Raw genomic sequence first — 23913 nt, forward strand, 5'->3', positions numbered from 1 at the left:
GGAAAGCTGCCTCAGGACCTTCGTGATGCCATCATCATCACCCTGTACAAAAACAAAGGCGAGAAATCAGACTGCTCAAACTACCGGGGATCACACTGCTCTCCATTGCAGGCAAAATCTTCACTAGGATTCTCCTTAATAGACTAATACCTAGTGTCACCGAAAATGTCCTCCCAGAATCACAGTGTGGCTTTCGTGCAAACAGAGGAACTACTGACATGGTCTTTGCCCTCAGACAGCTCCAAGAAAAGTGCAGAGAACAAAACAAAGGACTCTACATCACCTTTGTTGACCTCACCAAAGCCTTTGACACCGTGAGCAGGAAAGGGCTTTGGCAAATACTAGAGCGCCTCGGATGCCCCCCCCCCCCCTCCAAGTTCCTCAACATGGTTATCCAACTGAAATTTTACTTTATGAATTAACATCAACAACATACTTATGGCAGTTGCTTTGGATCTAAAACAATCTACAATATAGAAAAAAAAACTCATAATATTATTCTCTGGATTGATTACTCGCTTTGCATACTAGAAGAATTTATTGTGTTCATGCAATGAGTCAAAAGTCTTCACTTATACGGGACCTTTAAAGTTGGGAAGTGCCACTAGATGCTTCATAAGAAATTAATCTAAAAGAAAAGGAACATAAAATGAATGCTGGAAGTCTAAAGGAAAAATTGAAAACACTGGCAATATACAGAAGGCAGGTAGAAATAAAATAAACATTTTGATTCAATAACATTTCCGTGGAAGGAAACATTATAATAGAAGACTTAAAACTGGGCTGAATCGAAGAATCTGAAAGAAGAGGTTGATGCAGTGACATAGTACCTCTGGGAGAGTATTCCAAAGTTTAGGAATGAGGAGACTAAAACTATACCAACTAACAGTGGAGCAGCAAGAGGCCAGAGCCAGAGGGTTGCAGAAATGGCGAGGATGGAGTGTCAAAGACCACAACAGGAAGAGGTAATGGAAGAATGTACAAACAGTTACAACTTCACATTCATAAGCTACCAGACAAGTGACAAGTTATAAAGTAAAAAGTGCAGGAATTATGGCAGGGCAGGACTTGGTGCAAGTTCATGGCATATAGAGGATGGTGGTTAATCCACCAAAAACATTGGAACAGTTGATGCCAAAGGCATGAATAGTAGATGAGCTGATAGGCTGTGATATGAGATGTTGACCTATATTTTCCAGAGAAATGCCCACAGTACAAACACTTTACTTTCTGACACTGAACTTTTAAAGCCCTGCAGTGGAGCCAGCTGCAATTTCTAAACAGTTTTATTGGAAAATCAGTCATCTGAACTAATGTTTTTTGGACCTTGACCAGGTTCAGCAACACCGTTCATTTCAATAGAAAGCAGTAGCTGTGAGGAGAGAGGTATTTTGCATATAATCTGCACCTTTTTAAATAAATTGAGATTGGGTTCAATTAGCTGTAAGTGATTTTCTTGTTTAAATTTTTATTTACTTTTAAATATTAATTTTTGATGTCATCATCTCAGAGATATTCACAAATGTTCAAACGATCTAACGGCTTTGACAGTTCAGCTTGTAGGTGTGACTTAACAAGCTGACAATATATTTCTCTGGTTGAGTATTGTTCTGGCCTTCCAAACATGATATGACATGCAGCAACAAACAGTCCTTCACAACGTAAACCTTTGTTCAGCATTTTGGTGGATGATCTACGCAACGCGTAAGCTCCCAGCGGGCACCAATACATACCCCTGAACATAAAGCCCTGCAAAAGGAAGTGGACACAACCCAGGACACCACAGGCAAAACCCTCCCCACCCACAGGAATGCTGGCATTGGAGATCAGCAGCAATCATCAGGTATCCACACCACCCATCACGTGCTGTGTTCTCGTTCCCACCATCAGGAAGGAGGTACAGTGGCACAAGATTTGTACCAGGAACAGCTGCTCCCCCTCCACCATCAGAGTCCTCAACAACAAACTCAACCAGGGACTCATTTAAGGACTCTTTATTGATTCTTTTCTCTCGACATTGCACAGTTTGTTTACATGTCTTTATTTGATTACCTGTGTACTTTGAGTACAGTTTTTTTTTGCACTACCAAAAGTGGTCATTCTACTGCGCCCGCTGGAAAAAGAATCTCAGGGTTCTATTTGATGTTATGTATGTACTCTGACAATAATTCTGAATTAGGAACTTGTGGATCATTTTGTTTTCAAATGATGTCACATAGGGACAGAATGTATATGAGAATCAAGAGAGGGTCAAGAATAAAACTTTAGGGATCTCCAGAGACAAATCTTCTTGATTATCAAAAGTCACTGGGCTCAGTTGGAATGCATAAAGACAAGAACGCAAGAAATAAGAGCAGAAGAAGGCAAGCTGATGCAAACCTATCCCAGGGGTGAAGTGAACAGGGAGAGTGACTGGCCCCACTTCCCGTATACCCTAGTTTCCCCCCTTAACCCAGAAGCCCTCTGAAGCCTACTTGTGAACCCTACCCGTTGTTGAAAGCTAATAAAAGCGTTTGTTCTCCCTCCAGTCGTGTGAGAGCTTTTATCAAGGCCACAACGGGTCAATAGCTGATCAACTCCAAGTCTCACCCACTCCACCGTTCGCGTTCCCCATCACCTTCAATGCACATACCTCATCAAATACCTCTGTGAAAAGGTTTATAAAAAAAAAAACGTCTGCTGTAGAAAATCAAAGGGAGAAAAGGAATTGGTGACATCTTGAGTTGGAACCCTGCATGAAGACTTCTTTTCTCTCCCCCTGATGCTGCAGTTAGTTTTGCTTTGCTCCAGATTCCAGCATCTGTGTATCTGCCATCAGAAATCCAGGCTCTTTTGGGGTTCTCCCACCAACGTCCAGAAAGATCACCCTATCTCAGGTTGCTCAAAGAGGCCCAAACTTCCAACCCTTCTCAGAGCGAGAGATGCTTTTGGAGGGTCGCATATTTCCTATCTTTGTTCAGAAAGCCAGGAACGAACTTTTGGTTCCCGGGCTGGGACGAGGGGCAATTAAACCTGACGAGAGAAAGCTCTCCCATTCAGTGGCGGATGAAATCCGGCCAGAGCAGCGGGACCTGGCGTGGGATGATGCTCTTGCTACCGTGCCCACAGTTAAATATACACCCCAGCTGGCCGATGCACCGGCATACTTCACTTTTCATGACTTGGTCACGCACTTGTCCAAAAATAGAGCAGCCTCTCTTTTTTTTAAACCGCGCTCCAACCTTACCTAGAGGACAGAGACAGAGGGGACCACGGGCAAGGCAAGACCCCCCTCCCCGCCCCCAAGTCAGCTCGGGAAAAGGCTGCGAAGATCAAAGGTGTTCCTTGTGGGGAGGACGGTGACCCTGACAGCCGGTAAAGTCACGATTCGACTCTAGCTTAACATGACCCTGCGATTGTGCCATTCTTTTAACAGGGGAGCCGTAAAGACAACCGCGAAGCTAAGATTTGGGCTTTTTATACATAGGAAACGGGATTTGGAGATCAGGCAATTATATTTTGAGCCTCGAGAACGAATCACCGAAAGAAGCTTGACTGGTCAAGTCGTAGAGGCAGCGACCTCGACAAAGTGATTTCCACGGGTTCGTTCTCTCTGCTGTTTACATCGCCTCGCAGCTGTAGGTTTCTGTCAGCTTCAGTTGTCGGAATCGCTGGGCAAAGCCAAGTCGTTCACGAGATATCCCAATGGGAGTCGACCAATATTCCAGCTAAAATATACCTCTCAGCCATTTGGGTTGGGGTTTTTGTGTTTCATGGGAGCTTGAGCTGCGTTCACACTGGTAACATTGAGCTGTCATTGAACCAGTCGACGTGAATGTCCCCTGGTGGGACAGACCCGAGCGCATTTGTTTGCCCCGCTTCTCCACCCTTGTTCCCTGATGCGTTCTTGAACCCTGAGTCAAGGCGGACCGGACTCTGCAACTCTCGCAAATTCGTCACCCAAATGCACCTTTTTCGTGTGTGCTCATTGCCCCTCCTCGGGTCCATTCTCTCCCTCTTCACAAAGCTGTGATCTGACTCCCTGATCAGAGCTGGAGGGTTGAGGTCGGAGCCGTCTTGGTCAAGATGACCTTTCCAATGGCTCGTGGTCTGAAAGCCAAAAATTGCAGTCAGACCTCCCAAAGAGAATCGGTTTAAGAACACCCACTTATTTTCCGTTTTGTCAAATGGGGCTTTGTCCAAAAAAAAACCCACAGTCCTTGTTCTGGTCTTCCCTTCCTCTCTTAAATGTAAGCTGGTGCCAAATTGGAACTGATGAATTAATGGTGCTTACCATCGATGACTTTACAGGAGTTGGGCACTTGTAAATAGGCTAAATTGATGTGAGGACACAATAATGTTTCAGCTAAATCCAAAATACTTTATTAAATTAACTTGTGAATCTCACTGGTAATCAGATATTCTTTCTTTCTTTCTTTATCTGTTTTTCCATCTGCATGAACTCAGGAATGAAAGCCCCACTACCCATTTACTAAAAGATAGATCTGTCTTTTGAATTAAAAGATGCACATTAAGCTCAAGTCGGTTGCATTTCAAAGAAAAACATTTGCAAAGTGACACAAAGAGAGTGTGGATGCTAGGATCAGACTTGATGAAGAGGTTCAACCTCAAATGTCAACAATTCCCCTCTTCTACCACCCCCCGCCCCCAATCCACCTCACCACTCTCTGCTCAACCCATTCAGTTCGTCCTGCAGGTTGTATTTTTGCCTTGAGTCGCAGCATCTGAAGTCCCTTATGTCTCCATTTGACTATTCCACAAGGTCGCTTCAAGGCATGCCGACTTTAAAGATTTCCTCTGTATTGATGAGGCCTCTCACTTCAAGGCACTGAGTTTCCTTCCCTTCCCACCAATGCTGACGCTGCCCAACTCACTGATCTCTTCCAGCAGATTCTTTTTTGCTTAAAGCAAAGTAGCTGACATTGTGACACTTGATTGACAGAGAAACTATTGCTTGTTCAGTTAAACTTCCAAATTTGTTTAGACCTGTTTGAGCCAACATTCTTTCAAGGGTCGAGAGATCAGATTTTGCTTCAGGCTCAGAGTATGTCCATCTTCATTCCCATTGCTCTCCCCAGTAGTTCTATGGTTCCACCCCCAAGTCATGATGATTCAGCCCTGTAATTTTTTCTTTTTCCACACATGCCCCTGTCTCTGATATTCAAATTATAATAAATACTGTTAAAAAAAATGCAAATGTAAAATCAACCAGGGGTTACTTTTTCTTAGCTGAGAGTTAGCATAATGATTCAGACGAATCAGCTTACTGCTTGTGCATGAACTATGATTGACATAAAGTTGGCAGATCATATACAAACTTCACTTATCTTCTCAGTTCATTATGGTCCAGAACCGTAAATGGACTCAGTATCGAGTCCAAGAGGAGAATGGTAACTCAGATGCACATGCAGTGTCAAAAAGCCATAAAATATGGAGGATGGTAGGTGGTGATGCTGTCATCAAAAATCTTCCATTGTTCTCTCGATGCTTGAAACAACAGTTTTCTTTTAATATTAAAACCATAGTTCATATGTTCCAAATATTGGCACCTCCTTCTGTTAATCTTGGCTCAGTGTTGCTATTCTCACCAATGAGAGAGTTATGATTTCATGTCTTATTCTAGGACCTAAGTAAATAACATAAACTGACCACTTTGTGTAGTATTATAATATTGCTGGAGGTGTTCTCATTTGCATGGTATGTTATGTCATGGTTATGTCTTTTCATCCAGATGGATGTAAATAATCCTACATAAATGTTGAAGGATCTGAGAATCATCCTTCTACCATTATCATCAAAATAAATCTGGTACCAATCCATTGCTGATTGTGAGACCTCAGATAGATTAGGAGAATGGTCAAAGAAGTTGCAAATGAAATACAATGTTGGAAAATGTATCATCATGCACTTTGGTAGAAGGAATAAATGGACAGACTATTATTTGAATGGGGAGAAAATTCAAAATTCAGAGGTGCTAAAGGTTCCAGTTCAAGTTTATTATCGTCTGAATGCCCAAGTACAAACAGTGTTCTCCGGTCCTCGGTGCAAAACATGGAGGAACACAACTAGACATAACACTCATACAGATAAACAATACAAATTCAGGACAAATATACATATATAACAATAAATAGGGACTGGGGACTCCCTGTGCAGGATACCCTAAAGGTTAACCATCAGGCTGAGTCGGTGGTGAAGAAGGAAAATACAATGTTGGCATTCATTTCCAGAAGATTAGGATAGAAGAGCAGGGATGTGATATTAAGGCTTCATAAGTCACCGTTGGCGTCCTTATTTAGAACCATAGAATGCTACAGCACAGAAAACAGGCCGTTATAGATGTAGATTATATGCAACAAACCTCTCTCCTCACAGCGGCTGCTTTCCATTGAAGTAAACAGAGTTGCTGAACCTGTGCCAGGTCCAAAAAACACTAGTTCATAGAACCATAGAATGCTACAGAAAACAGGCCATTATTCAGCTAGACCCATTGACCTGCTCCCATTTCATAACCCTCCACTCCTCCCCAACCATGTATCTATCCAATTTATTCTTAAAATAAGATCGAGCCCACATTCACCACATCAGATGGCAGCTCATTCCATGCTCCCACCACTCTCTGAGTGAAGAACTTTCCCTTAATGTTCCCCCTAAACCTTTCCCCTTTCAGCTTATAGCTATGACCTTTCGCATTTATCTCCCCCAATCTATGAGGATAAAGCCTACTCGTATCCACTCAATACCTCTCATAATCTTGTAAACCTCTATCAAATCTCCCCTCACTCTTATTTGCTCCAAGGAATAAAGTCCTAACCTATTTAATCTTTCCCTATACCTCAGCTCCTGAAGACCTTAATAAATCTTCTTTGCACTCTTTCAATCTTATTGATATCCTTCCTGTAGTTGGGCAACTAGAACTGCACACAATATTCTAAATTTGGCCTCACCAATGTCTTAAACAACTTCAACATAACATCCCAACTCCTATATTCAATACTTTGATTTATAAAGGCTAAGATGCCAAAAGCTTTCTTCAAAATACAGTCCACCTGTGACGCCACCTTCAGGGAACAATGTATCTGTGTTCCCAGATCTCATTGCTTCTCTGCACTCCTCAGTGCCCTACCATTTACTGTGTATGTCCTATCTTGCTTTGCCCTTCCAAAATGCAATACACTTGTCTGCATTAAGCTCCATCTGCTATTTTTGGCCCATTCTCCCAGTTGGTCCAGATCCCTCTGCAAGCTTTGAAAATCTTCCTTGCTGTCCACGCCTCCTGTCTGTGTGTCATCAGCCCTTGCTGATCCAATTTAACACATTATTATCCAGATCATGATACAGACAACAAACAACAATGGTCTTAATACAGATCCCTGAGGCACACCACTAGACACAGGCCTCCAGTCTGAGAAGCAACCATCCACTACCACTCTCTGTTTTATCCCACAGAGCCAATTTCAAATCCAGTTTACAAAGTCTCCATTGATACCTAGTGCCTTAACCTTTTGAAATAACCACCCATGTGGGAGCTTGTCAAAGACTTAATTAAAGTCCATGTAGACAACATCCTCAGCCTTTCCTTCATCTACCTTCTTGGTAAGCTCCTTGAAAAACTCTACAAGATTCGTTAAACACGACCTGCCATGCACAAAGCCATGATGACTGTCCTTAATCAGCCCATGGCTGTCCAAATACCTTGTATCCTATCTCTCAGAACGCCTTCCAGTAATTCACCTACAACTGATGGCAAGCTCACTGGCCTATAATTACCTGGTTTATTTTTGGAGCCTCTTTTAAACAACAGGACACATGAGCTACCCTCCAATTCTCTGGCACCTCACCTGTGGCTAAGTAAATTCTGAATATATCTGCCAGGGCCCCTGCAATTTCTATATTAGTCTCCCTCAAGAGCCAAGGGAATACCATATCTGGCCAGGGGGATTTATCTACCTTTATTCATTGTAAGGCAGCAAGCATGTCTTCCTCCTTAATCTCCACATGTTCCATGACACTTCTGTTTGTTACTCTTCCTTCCTTATGCACTCTGCCAGTCTACTGTGTAAATACCGATGCAAAAAAAGATCTCCCCCATTATGTGAGGCTCCACACATAGTTGATCACTCCGATCCTCTAGAGAACCAATTTTGTCCCTTACTATCCTTTACTTTTAATATACATATAGAAACCCTTCTGGATTACTTTCACATTTCCTACCAAAGCAATCTCATGTCTCCTTTTTGCCTTCCTGATTTCCTTCTTGAGTATTTTCTTGCATTTTCTGTACTCTTCAAGTACCTCATTAGCTCCTAGTTGCCTATACTTGTTATACACCTCTCTCTTCTTCTTAAACAGATCACTGATATCCCTTGCAAACCAGGGTTCCCTGGTTATGCCTGTTAACTTTGCCTTTAATCCTAACGGGAACATACAATCTCTGCACTCTCAAAATTTTGCCTTTGAAGGCCATCCATTTACTTAACACATTCTTGGCAGAGAAAAAAAAAAATCCAATCCACTCTTCCTAGATCCTTTCTCATTTCCACAAAATTGGCCTTCCTCCAATTTAGAATCCCAACATGAGAACCAGACTTATCCTTTTACATAATTATCTTGAAGCTTATGGCATTATGGTCACTGGATCCAAAATGTTTGCCTACACATACATCTGTCACTTGATCTGTCTTGTTTCCTAATAGGAGATCAGGCACTGATCTTTCTAATAGTACTCCTTTCATTAAAATAAATACACGATAAAATTTCTAACATACATATCTTTGATTTCGGTCTGTATATGAAGTCCACGCATAACCTTGGCCTTGTCCTTCTCACTAACTGTTCTAACATTCTGGTTCCCCTCCCCCTGCAAATCTAGTTTAAACGCATCGGGACAAACCTATCCACAAGTATATTAATCCCCTTATAATTCAGATGCAATCCGTCCCATCAGTACAGATCCCACCTTCCCTGTGATCTAGAAATCTGAAGCCCTCCCTCCTTCACCATGATCCCAGCCACATGTTAAGCTGCCTTATCCTCCTATTTCTAACCTTTCCAGCATGTGGCACAGGAAGCAACCCTGAGATCACTACCTTGGAGGTCGTCTTCTTCAACCTAGCACCTAGAAAGGATGTACTGGCATTGGAGAGAGTTCAGTTTACAATAATTATTCCAGGAATGAAGGGAGTAGCATGAGAAACATTTGACAACACTTGGACTGTTCTCTTGGAGTTCAGAAGAATGAGGGGAGACCTCCTAGAAGCTTTTGGAGTGTTGAGAGGCCTGGATGGAGTAGATGTAGAAAAGTTATTTCCCATGGTAGGGGAGTCTAGGACAAGAGGGCATGACTTCAGGATGGAAGAGAACCCATTTAAGTCAGAGATGTGGAGGAATTTCTTTAGCCAGAGAGTGGTGAACCTCTGGAATTTGCTAACACAGCTGGCTGTGGAGACCAAGTCATTGGGTGTTAGCAAGCCAGATATTGTTAGGGTCTGAATAGTTAGGGTTTCAAAATTTATGGGGAGAAGGCTGGGGAGTGGAGCTGAGTGGGAGAATGGATCAGATCATGATGGAATGACAAAGTAGACTTGATGGGCTGAATGGCCTAGTTCTGCTCCTATATCTTATAGTCTTATGCTTAAATTACTAGCTCTCTTACACTCTGATAAAATTGGTTATGTTTAAGGACTAACTTATTGTAGCAAGGTCCTTCAACATTGGAGACGGATATGTAAACACGCAACTATTCCACATCCAAACAAAATAACTTACTCAGTGGCAGCCTTTGAATTCATATACTATCACAAAATGAAAAACATAAAATATGAAACCATTTCAACCTGAGCACATGATTCATTATGTCATGAAAAATAACCTCTCAATTATTAGTCAGCATGAAATATCCTCTGATTGCCCATGTGTTTTTTTTTAGTTACAAAATGCTCTGCAATCAATCGTGGACAATTGCCAAACACTGACATGAAGGATGATGTAGATCACAAATCGAAAAGAACCTTTTTCTATTCTTCTGCGTTAGTGTCTTATTTATTTATTATATCCAACTCATCATTCTTCAATTTCCTGCTTCACCAAAACCATATAACCACTTATAGCACAGAACAGGCCAGTTCAGCCCTACTAGTCCATGCCGTAGCAAATCCCCACCCTCCTAGTCCCACTGACCAGCACCCGGTCCATACCTCTCTAGTCCCCTCCTATCCATGTAACGATCCAGTCTTTCCTTAAATGTAACCAATGATCCCGCCTCGACCTCATCTGCCGGAAGCTCATTCCACATCCCCACCACCCTCTGCATAAAGAAATTTCCCCTCATGTTCCCCTTATAATTTTCCCCCTTCAATCTTAAACCATGTCCTCTAGTTTGAATCTCCCCCTTTCTTAATTGAAAAAGCCTATCCACATTTACTCTGTCTGTCCCTTTTAAAATCTTAAACACCTCTCAAGTCCCCTCTCAATCTTCTACGCTCCAGAGAAATTTGTCCATTGAAATTTGATTTTAAATGCCTTTATGCTGCCTATTTTACAATGTGTAGAGGGAAAGAGATGAAAAGTACATAGAAAACATCTTTAAAAAATATGTTCAGGAAAGTCATGGGAGATGGTTTTCCTGGGTTAATTTTTAGTGATTAGAATGCCGAGCATTTATTCGATGTTGTATTGGCAATGGCACAAGTTACAGCAGAAAAGATATTGAGTCATACAACATAGAAACAAGGTCTTCAGACCAACATGTCCCTGTCAATCATCAAGTAGTGTCCATATTAATTCCATTTTCCAGTCCTTGGCATGTGGTCCAAATGCTTGGCAATTCAAGTGCTTATCTGGATACTTCTTAAAAAGAACTTTTGCCTATGATTGCACCCTCCACCCCCACTCCTACCTTCAACCATCCCACCAACAATTTATTCCAAATTCCAGTTAACCTCTGGGGGAAATGTATCTTCCTCTGATACCACCTAAGCCTTCTATCCCTTACCTTCAGCTTACTCACTTTGGTCTTAGATACCTTGGCCATGGGGAAAAAATTCTTACTATTTCACAAGATCACAAGATACAGGAGCAGAAGTAGGCCCATCAGCCCATCGAGTCTGCTCCCCCATTCTATCACGAGTTGATCCATCCTCCCACTCTCTGTCCTTCTTCCCATAACCATTGATGCCTTGACTAATCAAATATATGTCAATCTCTGCCTGTGGCAACCAGTCCACAGATTCACAACCCTCTGACTAAAGAAACTTTCCCATATCTCTGTTTTAAATTGATGCCCTTTTATCCTGAAGTTGTGCCTGCTTGTCCTAGATCCCTTACCATGGGGAACAACCTTCCCACTCCGTCCAGGCCTTTCAGCATTTGAAATGTCTCTATGAGGTTTCCCCCTCCCACCTCATCCTTCTGTAGTCCAATTAGTATTGTTTAAGAGCCAACAAACATTTCTCATATGCAAACCCTTTCATTCCTGAGAGAGAGAGTATATGTTGATCTCGCTCCAAATTCAGTATATCTTTTCTCCAATAAGCCATTCAAAACTGTACACAGCACTCCAAGTAAGGTCTTACCAATGCCTTATAGAGTCTCCCTGCTCGTATATACTATTCCTTTAGAAATGAATGCCAACATTGCATTCGCCTTCTTAACCTGGAGGTTAACCTTTAGGGTATCCTATACGAAGACTCCCAAGTCCCTTTGCGACTCCGAATTTTGAATTTTCTCCCCATCTAAATAATAGTCTGCCTGTCTATTTCTTCTACCAATCTATGTGAATGTACACGTTCCCACCTTGTATTTCATCTGCCCTCTTTTCCCATTCTCCTCATTCAGTGGTTCTCAACCTTTTTTGTCCACTCACAAACCACCTTAAGTAACCCCTTTCTAACTACTTTCTAACCACAGGGCACATAATCAATCCAAGTCTCTCTGAAGTCTTTCTGTATCTTCAGCACCACCTCCCCCACCACCAATTTTTATATCATGTACAGATTTACCTCAGAGCCCTTCATTATGTTGAATACCTCCATATAATACTTGTCAAAGCGATTGCCTCCTTTTTGCCTCTAAGCTTTATCCATTAGGGCTCTTGAAAGAAGTTTCAGATCGATTAAGTGAATGGGCAAAGCTCTGGCAGATGGTGTACAATGTTGCTAAATATCAGGTCATCCATTTTTTAAGAAAAAATAGCAGATCAAATTACACTGGACAACAATTTTTTTCAAAACATTTTCTTCCTGAAAAAAAAATGGGGTTATGACAGACAACTTCAAGCTGAACACAAGGATAATTTCAGATTTGCTGCATCACTTAGGAAGTTGGAGAAGCCCTTTATAGAATTTAGTATGTGATGCTGATACTTTGTGTTCGTTCAACTGACCTAAAAATGATTTGCCACTGATTTTCATTTGTATTCAGTGTCTTATGTCTCTTGTGTCAGTATCCAGCTGTAGTTGGCCAGCATTGATGGATTCCAGTTCCCAAGATAGTGCTTTTCCGTGGTCGCAATGTCCTGGTAAAATCTTTCACCATGTTTGTCACTGACTGCACCAAGATCAGTAGGGAAGAAAGATGTCCAAGTGCAAATGCAGAAAATGAATTTTTAATGACATGTTGCAGTTCATGGTTTTGAAGTCGACTTAAAATATGACAGGAAATTACAAAAATAGGCTATATCTAAAAAATGGTATGTGATAGGAAATTTTTAAGGTGATTTTCCTGATCAGCACCCCAAAATCCACGAATTACACCTTGAAGTGTTCAGGAAGCAAAATTATTGTCCAGTATTAGTATTTAAATGATGAAAGATTGCAGAATGCCAATATGTGGAAGGTCGTGGAGGTGCTCGTGTATGAACAGCAAGAGGGTGGTTTGCATATCAACTGGTAATCAAGAGAGAAATGAAATGTCGGCCTTCATTGCCAGAGGGATAGAATTTAAATGCAGGGAAGTTCTTATCCAACTTGCATAGTAATGGTGAGGCTGCACTTGATACTGAGTGCAGCTCTAATCTCATTTGGGAAAGGATATACAGGCTTCAAAGGACTCGTTCAGAGGAAATTCACCATTTCGATTCAAGAGATGAGGGGGTAAGGCTATGAGGAAAGATTGGGTTGCATGGGACTATACTTGCTGGAATTCAGAAGAATAAGAGAGAATCACATTGAAGCATATAATATTATGAAAGATCGATATATAAGATCGAGGCAGGAAAGTGGTCTCTAGTGGTAGGTGAGATTAGAACTATCGACATAGCCAGAAGATTAAGTGAAGTCGTTTTAAGAGAAGCATAAGGAGGAATTACTTTTTCCAGATAGTAGTGAATCTATGGAATTCTTTGCCTAAGAAAGCAGTAGAGACCACCTCACTAAATATATTTACAAAATAGTTAGATCAGGGTCGGCATCAGAACAAGTCTAATAGGGGGGCATTAGGGTAACCATGGTGAGGGGGGCCACATACTGCCATTTGCAAACTCTCTCTGCAGGGGTAGGGAGCTTATATTATGTGTTGACACTAGTGATGCAAGTGTTGCTCATTGGAAGGGGGATGCCTGAAAATACCCCCCTCCCCCACCTTAGTGTTGGCCCTGAGTTAGATAGAAAGATTTTTTTTGTATATCAGGGGAATTAAGAGTTGTGGGGAAAAGGTGGAGCTGAGTCTACAGCCAGATTAGCCATGAGCTTGTTGAATGGCAGAGCAGGCTTGATAGGCCAGATGATCTACTCCAGCTCCTATTCCTTATTTTCTTGTGGAAAGGTAAGAATGGTCAAGGACCATCTGAACTTTACTGTCCATCAATTCACGACAGAAGATGAATGTATGGAGGCATTGGCCATATGACTGGGAATAATCATTTAAATTATTGCTCTACCCTGGTGAATTTGTATAGTTGTTGCCATAATTATGTGTTATGAGCAAATTAAAGCAAACATTTGAAAAAAAAATGGTTTATTGTCATGTGCACCAAGATACTTAAAGAGCTTTTTTTTGCAAGTTATCCAGTTAAGTCAACCCATAGAGCAGGTGGAGCAATAGTAACAAATAAAGAACAGTTTAGAGAGTAATGTTACAATGTCAGGTAATTCAGGGTATATAGAACACTTACTGTGAGGATTCTCATCAACAACAACCAGTTATCTTAATATAATACTTTTAAGTTGGTTCATAGTGAACCAAGTTGGTTCATAGTGATGTTATCAAAATGCTAACACCACTATCAAAACACCAGATATCTGAGGATATAGCAAAGGACATGTGCAACAGCTTGATCTGAGAGTTAGGTATGAAGAAACTACTCAAAAGAGGAAGGAAAAGTAAGTGTTTGATGGGAACTTTCCAAAGCTTAGGAATTTGAGAGCTGATGGCATGCTTGCCCACAGTGGATTGACTAATATTTCAGAGACCAGAAATTTAAGAGTGCCTCATTGGGCTGTAGAGCTTAAGGATAATGCTGTCGAGCAAAAGTAAGACACAAGATCATAGACAGATCTGAAAACAGAACAATCAATTTAAAACTTCTATGTCATTAAACTGGTGACAATGTAGGCCTGTAAGCATGGGGATGATGTGTGTATGGGGCATGGTACAATGTAAGAACATACGCAGCAGTGTTCTGAATGGTATCCAATCCTGAGAGGGTGGAATGTAACATACTGAGGTTAGCCCAGTGTGGAGATTGCAAAGGACTGTGTGAAGTGAATGAGGGGTAAAGTTTGTTTGTGTTACCAAATGCAAATAGATGGCGCTTTTAACTTATGTGTGATGCAAAGCTAAACTTGGGGGTCAAAAATAGCATCTAGTTCACAGTTTAATTCTCTTCCAGCCAAAGAAAGGGATGGAGTTGACAGCTTTGGAATTTAAGTTTTGACATGGACCAAAGACAATGGCTTCAATCTGTTCAGTATTCTTTTGGAGCAAATCTATCCTCACCCTTGATGTGTAGCAATGTGTAGCAATGTTGTTTTATTTTCTGCGGTTGGGTAGTTTGTGCCAGATTTATGGGGGAGTTATGAGTGTTTGATCACTGGCTTTGGTTAGCATACTGGATAATCAGTAATGATCACAGTTGTTTTCAGAGTTGAGCGAGGAGGCATGTGTGAGCAAGAAAGACTCACACCCAAAACCTTTAGTGTCATCTGCAGAATACCTGGTACCATATAATAGTTTACATTGTGGAAACAGACCATATCGGCCCTTCAGGTCTGCGCCGGTTCATTTTAAAAACTCCACTAGATCCCCCCTCCCACTCTCTGCCCATAACCCTCCAACCCCCTCACATCCTTCTCTTAAATGACAGAAAGGAACATTGTTGTGTCTGATTCAGAAGATCCTACTGGAGAGTTACCAACCTTGAGTATTAACTCTTGCTTCACTTTCCACAGATATTGTTTGACTTGTTGAGTGTTACCAGCATTTTCTGTTCTTATTACAGAAGTGTGTGGGTCCAGATCCCAGAAATATACTTTACAACAAGATATCGAGATAGTTCCAAGGAAGTGCTGTACCATCAGAACCATTTGAACCCAATACAGTATGTTTCTGTCATAAAAGTGCCATGGCATCAGTCTTGGAGCAATCTCCTGACTTTTTTTTTTAGAAACCATCTGCAGTCAACATCACTAAAAACAAATTATTAGTCCTTGTGACACTTCTCATCATCAGCCTTGTCGCAATCAAGTTGGCTGCAACATTTTCTAAACTGCAAGAGGAACTTCAAGGAGGGGGAATATCCCCAACTTTAGTCAATCCACTGTGGACAAGCATGCCATCAGCTCTCAAATTCCTAAGCTTTGGAAAGTTCCCATCAAACACTTACTTTCCCTTCCTCTTTTGAGTAGTTTCTTCATACCTAACTCTCAGACCAAGCTGTTGCACATGTCCTTTGCTATATCCTCAGATATCTGGTGTTTTGATAGTGGTGTTAGCATTTTGATAACATCACTATGAACCAAGGAGGGGGAAAAATAGCTGTGGACAAGTCAAGTACATTTATGGAATAGTAATATTTAGTTTTAGTATTTGTGATCATTTGCAAGAAAAAAACAACAAGCTGTGGGGGGGGGGGGGGACATTTTAAAGGACAATTCTTACACTTAAAAATATTGAACGCTTGCTGTCTAACAAGAAGCTACCACCGCCCCCCCCCCCACCCCCTCCCTTATCATAACAATCCAGGGAGCTGACCAGATTGTTCCCTTTGCTACAACGGAGGTGATAGGGGAGGATGCGTTGGGGAGGCCTTGAGGCCAGTGGGGAGAGCGGGGACCCCAATCGGGCGCTCAGACTGCATTTGCGGCGCAGGGTGGTGCAGGGAGGGCCGAGGGGGCTTGCACTTCGGAAGGACGAAGACCAAAAGCAACATCCAAAAGCACTGCTCCAGCCGAAGCTTTCTTTGAAAGACCATTTGCACATAAATGGCAAGGAATGCAATGAAATTTTTTTTAATTGGCAAGCACTGGTGTTTTGAAAAGCTTGGGCTTTTTTTTTGCTTCCTCCAGTCAGCCCCTGACGCTGCAGGAGAATGGCGACACGAGTCACTGCCAGCCGCGATTCGGGGCGCACGTTTGGACAGGAGGAGTACAGTTTGTACAGCAGCCTCAGCGAGGAGGAGTTAATTCAGATGGCGGTCGAGCAAAGCCTCACCATGTCGCCCTCTTCCTCCGTTCATCCTCCCAGTTCGACAGTGCAGACCCATCCCAGAACCCGAGGCCAGGTTCAAGTGAATCCTCCAGCGGTTCAGAGTTCTGGACCCCAGTCATGCCCCAAGAACAGGTGGGTGAATGTGTGTGAACACAGAGTTCAGAGGTCCGCACAAACTCTCATACACATATACACACACACGTATGAACAGTCCCTTTCTCTCTCACACACACTCATACACATACACACATATGAAGAGTCTCTCTCTCACACACACACTCATACACATATACACACGTATGAACAGTCTCACATACTCACTCATACACATATACACACGTATGAACAGTCTTTCTCTCACACACACTCATACACATATACACACGTATGAACAGTCTCACATACTCACTCATACACATATACACACGTATGAACAGTCTCACATACTCACTCATACACATATACACACGTATGAACAGTCTCACATACTCACTCATACACATATACACACGTATGAACAGTCTCACATACTCACTCATACACATATACACACGTATGAACAGTCTCACATACTCACTCATACACATATACACACGTATGAACAGTCTCACATACTCACTCATACACACATACACACGTATGAATAGTCTTTCTCTCACACACTCACTCATACACATATACACACGTATGAACAGTCTTTCTCTCACACACTCACTCATACACATATACACACGTATGAACAGTCTCTTTCTCTCACACACTCACTCATACACACATACACACGTATGAACAGTCTCTTTCTCTCTCACACACTCACTCATACACATATACACACGTATGAACAGTCTCACATACTCACTCATACACATATACACACGTATGAACAGTCTCACACACTCACTCATACACATATACACAGTCTCACACATAGTCTCACTCTCTCACACACACCTTTCTCTGATACACAGACACGTATGTAAACACAGTCTCTTTCTCCAACACAGACTCGCACGAATACACACTGTATTGACATATATAAACAGTCTATCTCCCTGACACACGCACACAGACAGTTTCAATCTCTCTCTTGCACACACCTATTTTCAGACTGAAAGCCCCATTCGGGAGAAGCCAGTTAAATCAGCACTTGCCCGCCTCGAGTTCACCCCTCCAGGGCACAAATCAGGAGGGAAATACATTGGAAACAAGAAGCATGTGATCAAATGTGCACCTCTGTGTCAGCTCACGTTTTGTGTGTGAGTGTGTGTGTGAGAGAGAGAGCTGTATTTGCTGTATGTGGCCATCTTTCTAGCAATCAGACAATTTAACTCGTTCCCATCGCTTTTGTGTCTGTGCTTTCCATTGACTGTGCCACTTGTCACCTGCGTGGTGAAAGGTCCGACGGATAAACTGAACCCAATATGGAACAAGATGCTGAAAGTATTGAAATCTGGAGCAGGAAAAAATACAGGCCGCTGGAGAAACTCAGAGGGTCGATCAGCATCAGACAGAGTGGCCGACATTAGAGATGGAGACCCTGCATCAGCTCTGGCCCCGAAAGCTTGACCATTCTTTTTTTTCTCTCTCTCACTGATGCTACTCGACCCACTGAGTTCCTCCAGCAGGTTGGGGTTTTGTTGTTTTTTTAAAACCCTCCGTTTAGAGGAAGACTGAGAACTCTGGTGAAAGCTAACAAAGAATTGCTGGAGAAACTCAACAGGTCAGACAGCATCCGCGGCTGGAAAGGGGCAATCCACGTTTCGGGCTCTGGAGCCTTTATCGGGTGTTGGGAAGGTGCGAAAATGAATGGACAATTCGAGCCAGAGTGGCCTCACTCCCTCTCCTCCCGCGGGTTTCCAACATTTTAGTTCAGATCTGCACCTTCGGCTGGGCTTGAGCTGATCTCGCCCAGCGGATCTCTCTGCTCCAGGTTCATCAAGCCTGTGGCTTGTGGCGCTTGGAAGCACGGATTTGTTTCGGTCAAAACCACCAGAGGTGGGTTGCAAACATCTTAAAAAGATGCCGCCATAAATCAAATTCAGTTGGAAGTGACAGGGATCACTTGTAGGTCGCTTGCTCCTACCCCGAGCGTTGGAATGTCCACCTTCCATTTGACCCAGCTTCCAAATCTATTGTCTTATATGGTCAAATAGTCCCTTGGCGTCTCGGAGCCAAAAATAAACACGTGCGAGTGCAGATTCGAGCCTGGACACACACACACACACAAAAAGAGACTGCGGGGGAATAAAATGACGGGCTTCTCTTATTCCCAATACTTCTCGCTTTTTCATTCCCGACCCTGTGTCAGGTCACCACGGGCCAGCGCTGCCCCCACTGCGAACCCTCCGAGAACAGCGTTTTACAGGAGATACGACGGCAGGCTCTTCCCGGTCTCCAAGCCGCCTGAGTAAGTGTGTCTTTGTTCCCGGTTTGGGGGGGGGGGGGGGGGGGTCTGGCTTACTGAACGGACATAAACAACGCTCCCCGTGCTTTTCTGTTTCGGAAAAAGGGAGGTGTAGAGACCACACCTTGTGTTATGAGCAGCAAGTGTTATGGGCATACATGCAAATAATACTGTCTCCTTTATTGTCCTCTATGGGACAGCACTGCCAATCGCTTGTTGGCACGGATACTTTTGTCTAGAGTTCCAATGCCGCCTTTCTCCCGATATTCCCGCCAGGATCGAAGGGTGACAATGGAGCTTCACAGTTCACTGGCCGGGCGGGGGAATTGGGGATTAGAGTGAAAAGTGCCTCCCCAAAAAAAAAATCTTTTTAATTTTCCAGCCAATGTCCCTGGGCTTCTTTGTGACAGCCCTTCCCTCTCACTGCACTTGCCCCCAACAGCCTTCCCAGGAAAAAAATCTGAGCGGTGGGTAGGTGTTCCTGCAGATAAACCGGACTGCCCCCGGGGCAGGGATTGCTCATTTCAGTCTGGTATCTTTTCCCAGAGGTGTGTTTTTTTGGTGTAAAGAAAATGATTAAGCTTTAAAGTTGTGAAGTTTGCACCTTTTCGACTGCAGTGTGATCTGGTGACTTTTTTTGGTTCATTCCAGGGAGCCTGATCCTGTTGCAATTGCCATAAGCAATGGTGACGAAGAAGCCTTGAAAAAGATGATACAAGCCGGGAAGTCTCTTTCGGCGCCAAATCCGGATGGCTGGATGCCTCTCCATGAAGCGGTCTATTACAACAAGCCAGGCTGTGTGAAATTGCTGCTGTCAGGTCAGTCCATCTGTATAGGAGGGATTGCACTCCCCGGCCCACACCTCGCCTAACATTGTAAAGGGATTGAGAGGCTTGTGATTTGGGGAAAATAGCCAGATAGCTCAAGAGTTGCAGAGCACCACCGATTAGTGCTTTTGTTATTATTCCATGGCACTGATTTTTCCTCAAACTGTAACTTTGTATGGCGAGTGTTGCTATCTTTTTAGACAATTCAGTCATATCGTTGTTATTTCTTACTGGTCATCTTTGGTTCCTGTCACCACCAACTATTTCATTAGGATAACAAAGATTTCTTTTTACTCGAGTTAGGCTTCTACTCTCTAAAAGTTCAGAGCTGAGAGGATGTCTCCAAGTAACCCACAAAAGGCAAACTGCACTGGATAGATTTAATGCAGGAGGAATTTTTCCTGAAACCAGTGGGTCTGGATTAGGAGGTCACAGTCTGGGATAAGGCGTAAACCATTCAAGACAGAGATGAGGAGAGAATTCTTTCCCACTGGAAAGTGGTGAAACTGGAATTCTCTGAAGCCTAATTATTTAGTCTATTCAAGAGCGAGTTGGATGTTATATTTTTTCTTGGGGTAGAGGAATCATGCAGAAAGCTAGAATAGGGCACAAAATCTGAATGAATCATGGAGAAAGCTGGAATAGGGCACTAAATCTGAATGACCCATCATTATCAATTTGAATGGCAGAGCAAGTAAAGTGTGAGATCATGCTCTGCCAGATTCAAGGAGGGTTTCTTTCTCTCCATCATCAGACTTCAGAATAAACCTCACACAGCTAAAATATTCCTCGGCTCAGTTCTCTGATCTCTGTAACACTCCACTCTACTGTGATTTTACTGTTGCATTATGAGTTGATTGCAAAGCTGGACTCCATGCAAAATAAATGTTCTCACTGTGCCTTGGTATATGTAACAATAATGACACCAAGATCGGTGGCGGAGTAGAAAGTGTAGTAGAAACCGTAAAGTTGCAGAAGGATATAGAGAGTTTAGGAGACTGGGCAAAATTATGACAAGTGAGATTTAACATAGAGAAATGTACCATTGTACATTTTTACAATGGAATTAAACAGGCAGAATGCTATTTGGATGGGGGGAAAATTCAGACCTCGGATGTGCAATGGGACCTGGGTGTCCTCGTGCAGGGAAACCTAAAAGTTAACGACCAGGTGAAATTGGTAGTGAAGAAAGAGAATACTATGTTGGCTTCATTTCAAGAGGAATAGTGTACAAGAGTAAAGATGTGTTGATGAGACTGTGGAGCACTGGTGAGACCTCATATGGAGTACTGTGTGCAGTTTTGGGCCTCTTATCTTAGAAAGGATGTGATGTTGTTGGAGAGGGTGCAGAGGAGATTTGCTAGGATGATTCCCGGAATGCAAGGGCTAACATATGAGGAGCGTTTGGCAGCTCTTGGGTTATATTCATTGGAGTATAGAAGAATGAGAGGAGATCTCATAGAGGCATTTAATATTTTGAAAGATTTAGGTAGGGTGGATGTAGATAAAATGTTTCCCTTGGTGGGTGAATCGAGGACAAGGGGGTCATAGTCTGAAAATTAGAAGTTTTCCAAATAAAACAGAGATTAGGAAGAACTTCTTTAGCCAGAGGGCCGTGGATCTGTGGAACTCATTGCCACATACAGCAACGGAAGCCAGATCACTGGGAGTATTTAAACAAGAAATAGGCAAGTATCTCATTAGTGAGGGTATCAAAGGATATGGGGAAAAGACTGGAAATTGGAACTAGTGTAGAATAGTTTAGTGTAAATTTACAGAACAGACTCGATGGGCTGAGTGGCCTGTTTCTGTTCCTTTGTCTTGTGTGAATATTGTGAACTTGACCCTGACCTGGAGTCACATATAAGCCAGGATATTTCCTTTCCAAAAGGACCTGAGTAAACTAAATGGATTTGTACAATGATCTGACAATTCTGTGGTCACCTTTACTGATGCTGGTATTTTATTTCAGTTTGATTTGATCAGTTGACTTTAAATTTCATAGCTGTTACAGAATCATGTAATTATTAATCTTTAGTTTATAAATATATTAGTTGGATGCAAGGACACTTTCACAAAGACAGATCACACATTTATGTTAGCAGATAAGAATGTCTTCCAGAGTCAAACTGTCTGCTAATTCAAAATCAAACAGAAGCCATTAAAGTCTTATCATTGTTCAGTTAAAAGCCATAAAAGACTGTTTTCCATTGAAAGTTTGAAGACAATGGATATTTGCTCAGAAAGGCACCTGTGTACACAAGAAAACCGGCTGCTTTTTAGCTGTGCAGACAACTGGGAGGCATTTGTTCATAAAATTCTGGAAGAGATTAACTTAAAACAAACCAGTGATGATTGGGACACTTCAAGAAGGCATGTTTAATATTGAACCATGCTTCTTCTGAAGTTAGAAATGCAGTAACCTTCAATGAGAGAGGTACTGTTGTGTGTTCTCCCTATGATCGGGAAAGAACACAGAATCAGTGGCTTCAAAGGAAAGGGCCACCTTAACTGTCTCTTTGTCAAGAGAGAGCAGTTCTGTTTGTCCACTTGTAATTGTCACTTGATTTAACCCTTGCCTGGGTTGGTTAAATCATCTTGTGAAACACAAGTTCCAAAATCTCCATGCAAAAGAGGGGAATTTGTGAAAAAGTAGTTTGTATGAAGAAATATTTTTCTGAAAGCAAATCTACAAAAATTTGGGATTTGCCACACACACACTCACACACACACAATGGGGTTAAGTTTAGAGTTAGGTAAGATTTTATATTAATAAAAATTATTGTTTTGAAGATACCATTGTCTTTCTGAATTTTTATTGCTGGTGGTCTATGTCATAACAATAACCACCATCATGGAGTTTGAACTCATGTGTTCAGGCCTCTGGATACCACTCCATAACATAATCACTCTGTGACTATACATGGTGTACAATTGTTCATAAACAAAAATAACAGATGCCTTTTGTGCACTCCATACAACTTGCTCACAAATGGGTTGGAGAATATCATTCCATTCATAAACAGTCGAGACTCATCTAGTCAGCATTGACTCTTTCAAGTACAATCCATGAATCCCACTTCCCTAAAACTCCTGCACTTTCTTCCAATGCCTTTCTCTTGTTACTTGAGCTCAGCCAATGCTGCTTTCTTTATTTTCAGAACCTATTTTGTGTCAAATTGGTTCAATGTTTGCAATTAGAGGGCCTTTGAGTTAGAGGGCGTACTTTCAAATCACACTTCATAACATGTGTACATTTTTTTGGCCTGGTAGACTTAAGGGCTTGCTACATTTCTGTTGTGCATTTGATAGGATAGATGTCTACAAAAGATAAAGTTACAGGAAGCTATGACCATGTTCCAGGTGATGTTTATCCCTCATCAAATCTAAAAAATGAACCAATCTATCATTCATTTCATTCGTGTACCTTTTAAGAGCATTGGCTATCACATTTTCGTTCAAATTTGTTTTTCATCAGGCAACACACGTTTCATTGAGGGCACACAAGAGATTGCAAATGTTGCAACCTGAAGCAAAATCAATCTGCTGGAGGAACTCCGCATCAGTAGGAAAAAAAAGTCAACATTTTGGACTAGAGTGTTGGGGAGATAGCGAGTATAATGAGGACAGGGTGGGAGGGGTTGGGCAGCGGCCAGTAGGGAGTTGGTGATTAGGGAGGGGTGAAGAATGATGGATAGAGGCCATTGGTAAACTTCTCCTTAGTTCACCAATTCCCAACTAACCTTTGTTCTACCCCACTCACAGGTTTTGTGGGAAGGACTTTATTTGGAACCTCAGTGACACAAAATACTTTACAATCTTTGGCATTTCTTTTTCTCTATTCCTTACCTTACTGGCAGTTTTAAATTGTCTTCATCTATTGCTGTTTCTCTTTTCAATGCTCTGAAAATGTAAAAATCCAGATTTGATGCTTTAATCTAATATATATTTATGCATTTATGTTTGTCTGTTTACCATGCAAATCAATATGCATGGAGAAATGTCCAAGAAGATTTAGTAGGGGTAATATTTGATGTT

The 23913-nt window shown here is 42.1% G+C and overlaps 1 protein-coding gene across 2 annotated transcripts in view; it reads left to right on the top strand.

The window, feature by feature from the left end:
• Positions 1-3225: 3225 nt before the first annotated feature.
• Positions 3226-23913, top strand: part of asb2a.1 (ankyrin repeat and SOCS box containing 2a, tandem duplicate 1) — a 58685-nt gene continuing 37997 nt past the window's right edge. Inside the window, exons 1-4 of one of the 2 annotated variants that reach the window (XM_069916194.1) lie at positions 3226-3354; positions 16503-16776; positions 18953-19051; positions 19700-19866. In XM_069916194.1, coding sequence (XP_069772295.1) covers positions 16526-16776; positions 18953-19051; positions 19700-19866 — 517 coding nt within the window. In that variant the 5' untranslated portion in view covers positions 3226-3354; positions 16503-16525. Of the gene's footprint in view, positions 3355-3490; positions 3582-16502; positions 16777-18952; positions 19052-19699; positions 19867-23913 lie in introns of those variants that run through there. The other variant, XM_069916195.1, reaches the window with a different exon arrangement.

Source organism: Narcine bancroftii, chromosome 2, assembly GCF_036971445.1.
Source record: "Narcine bancroftii isolate sNarBan1 chromosome 2, sNarBan1.hap1, whole genome shotgun sequence".
Lineage (NCBI taxonomy): Eukaryota > Metazoa > Chordata > Chondrichthyes > Torpediniformes > Narcinidae > Narcine > Narcine bancroftii.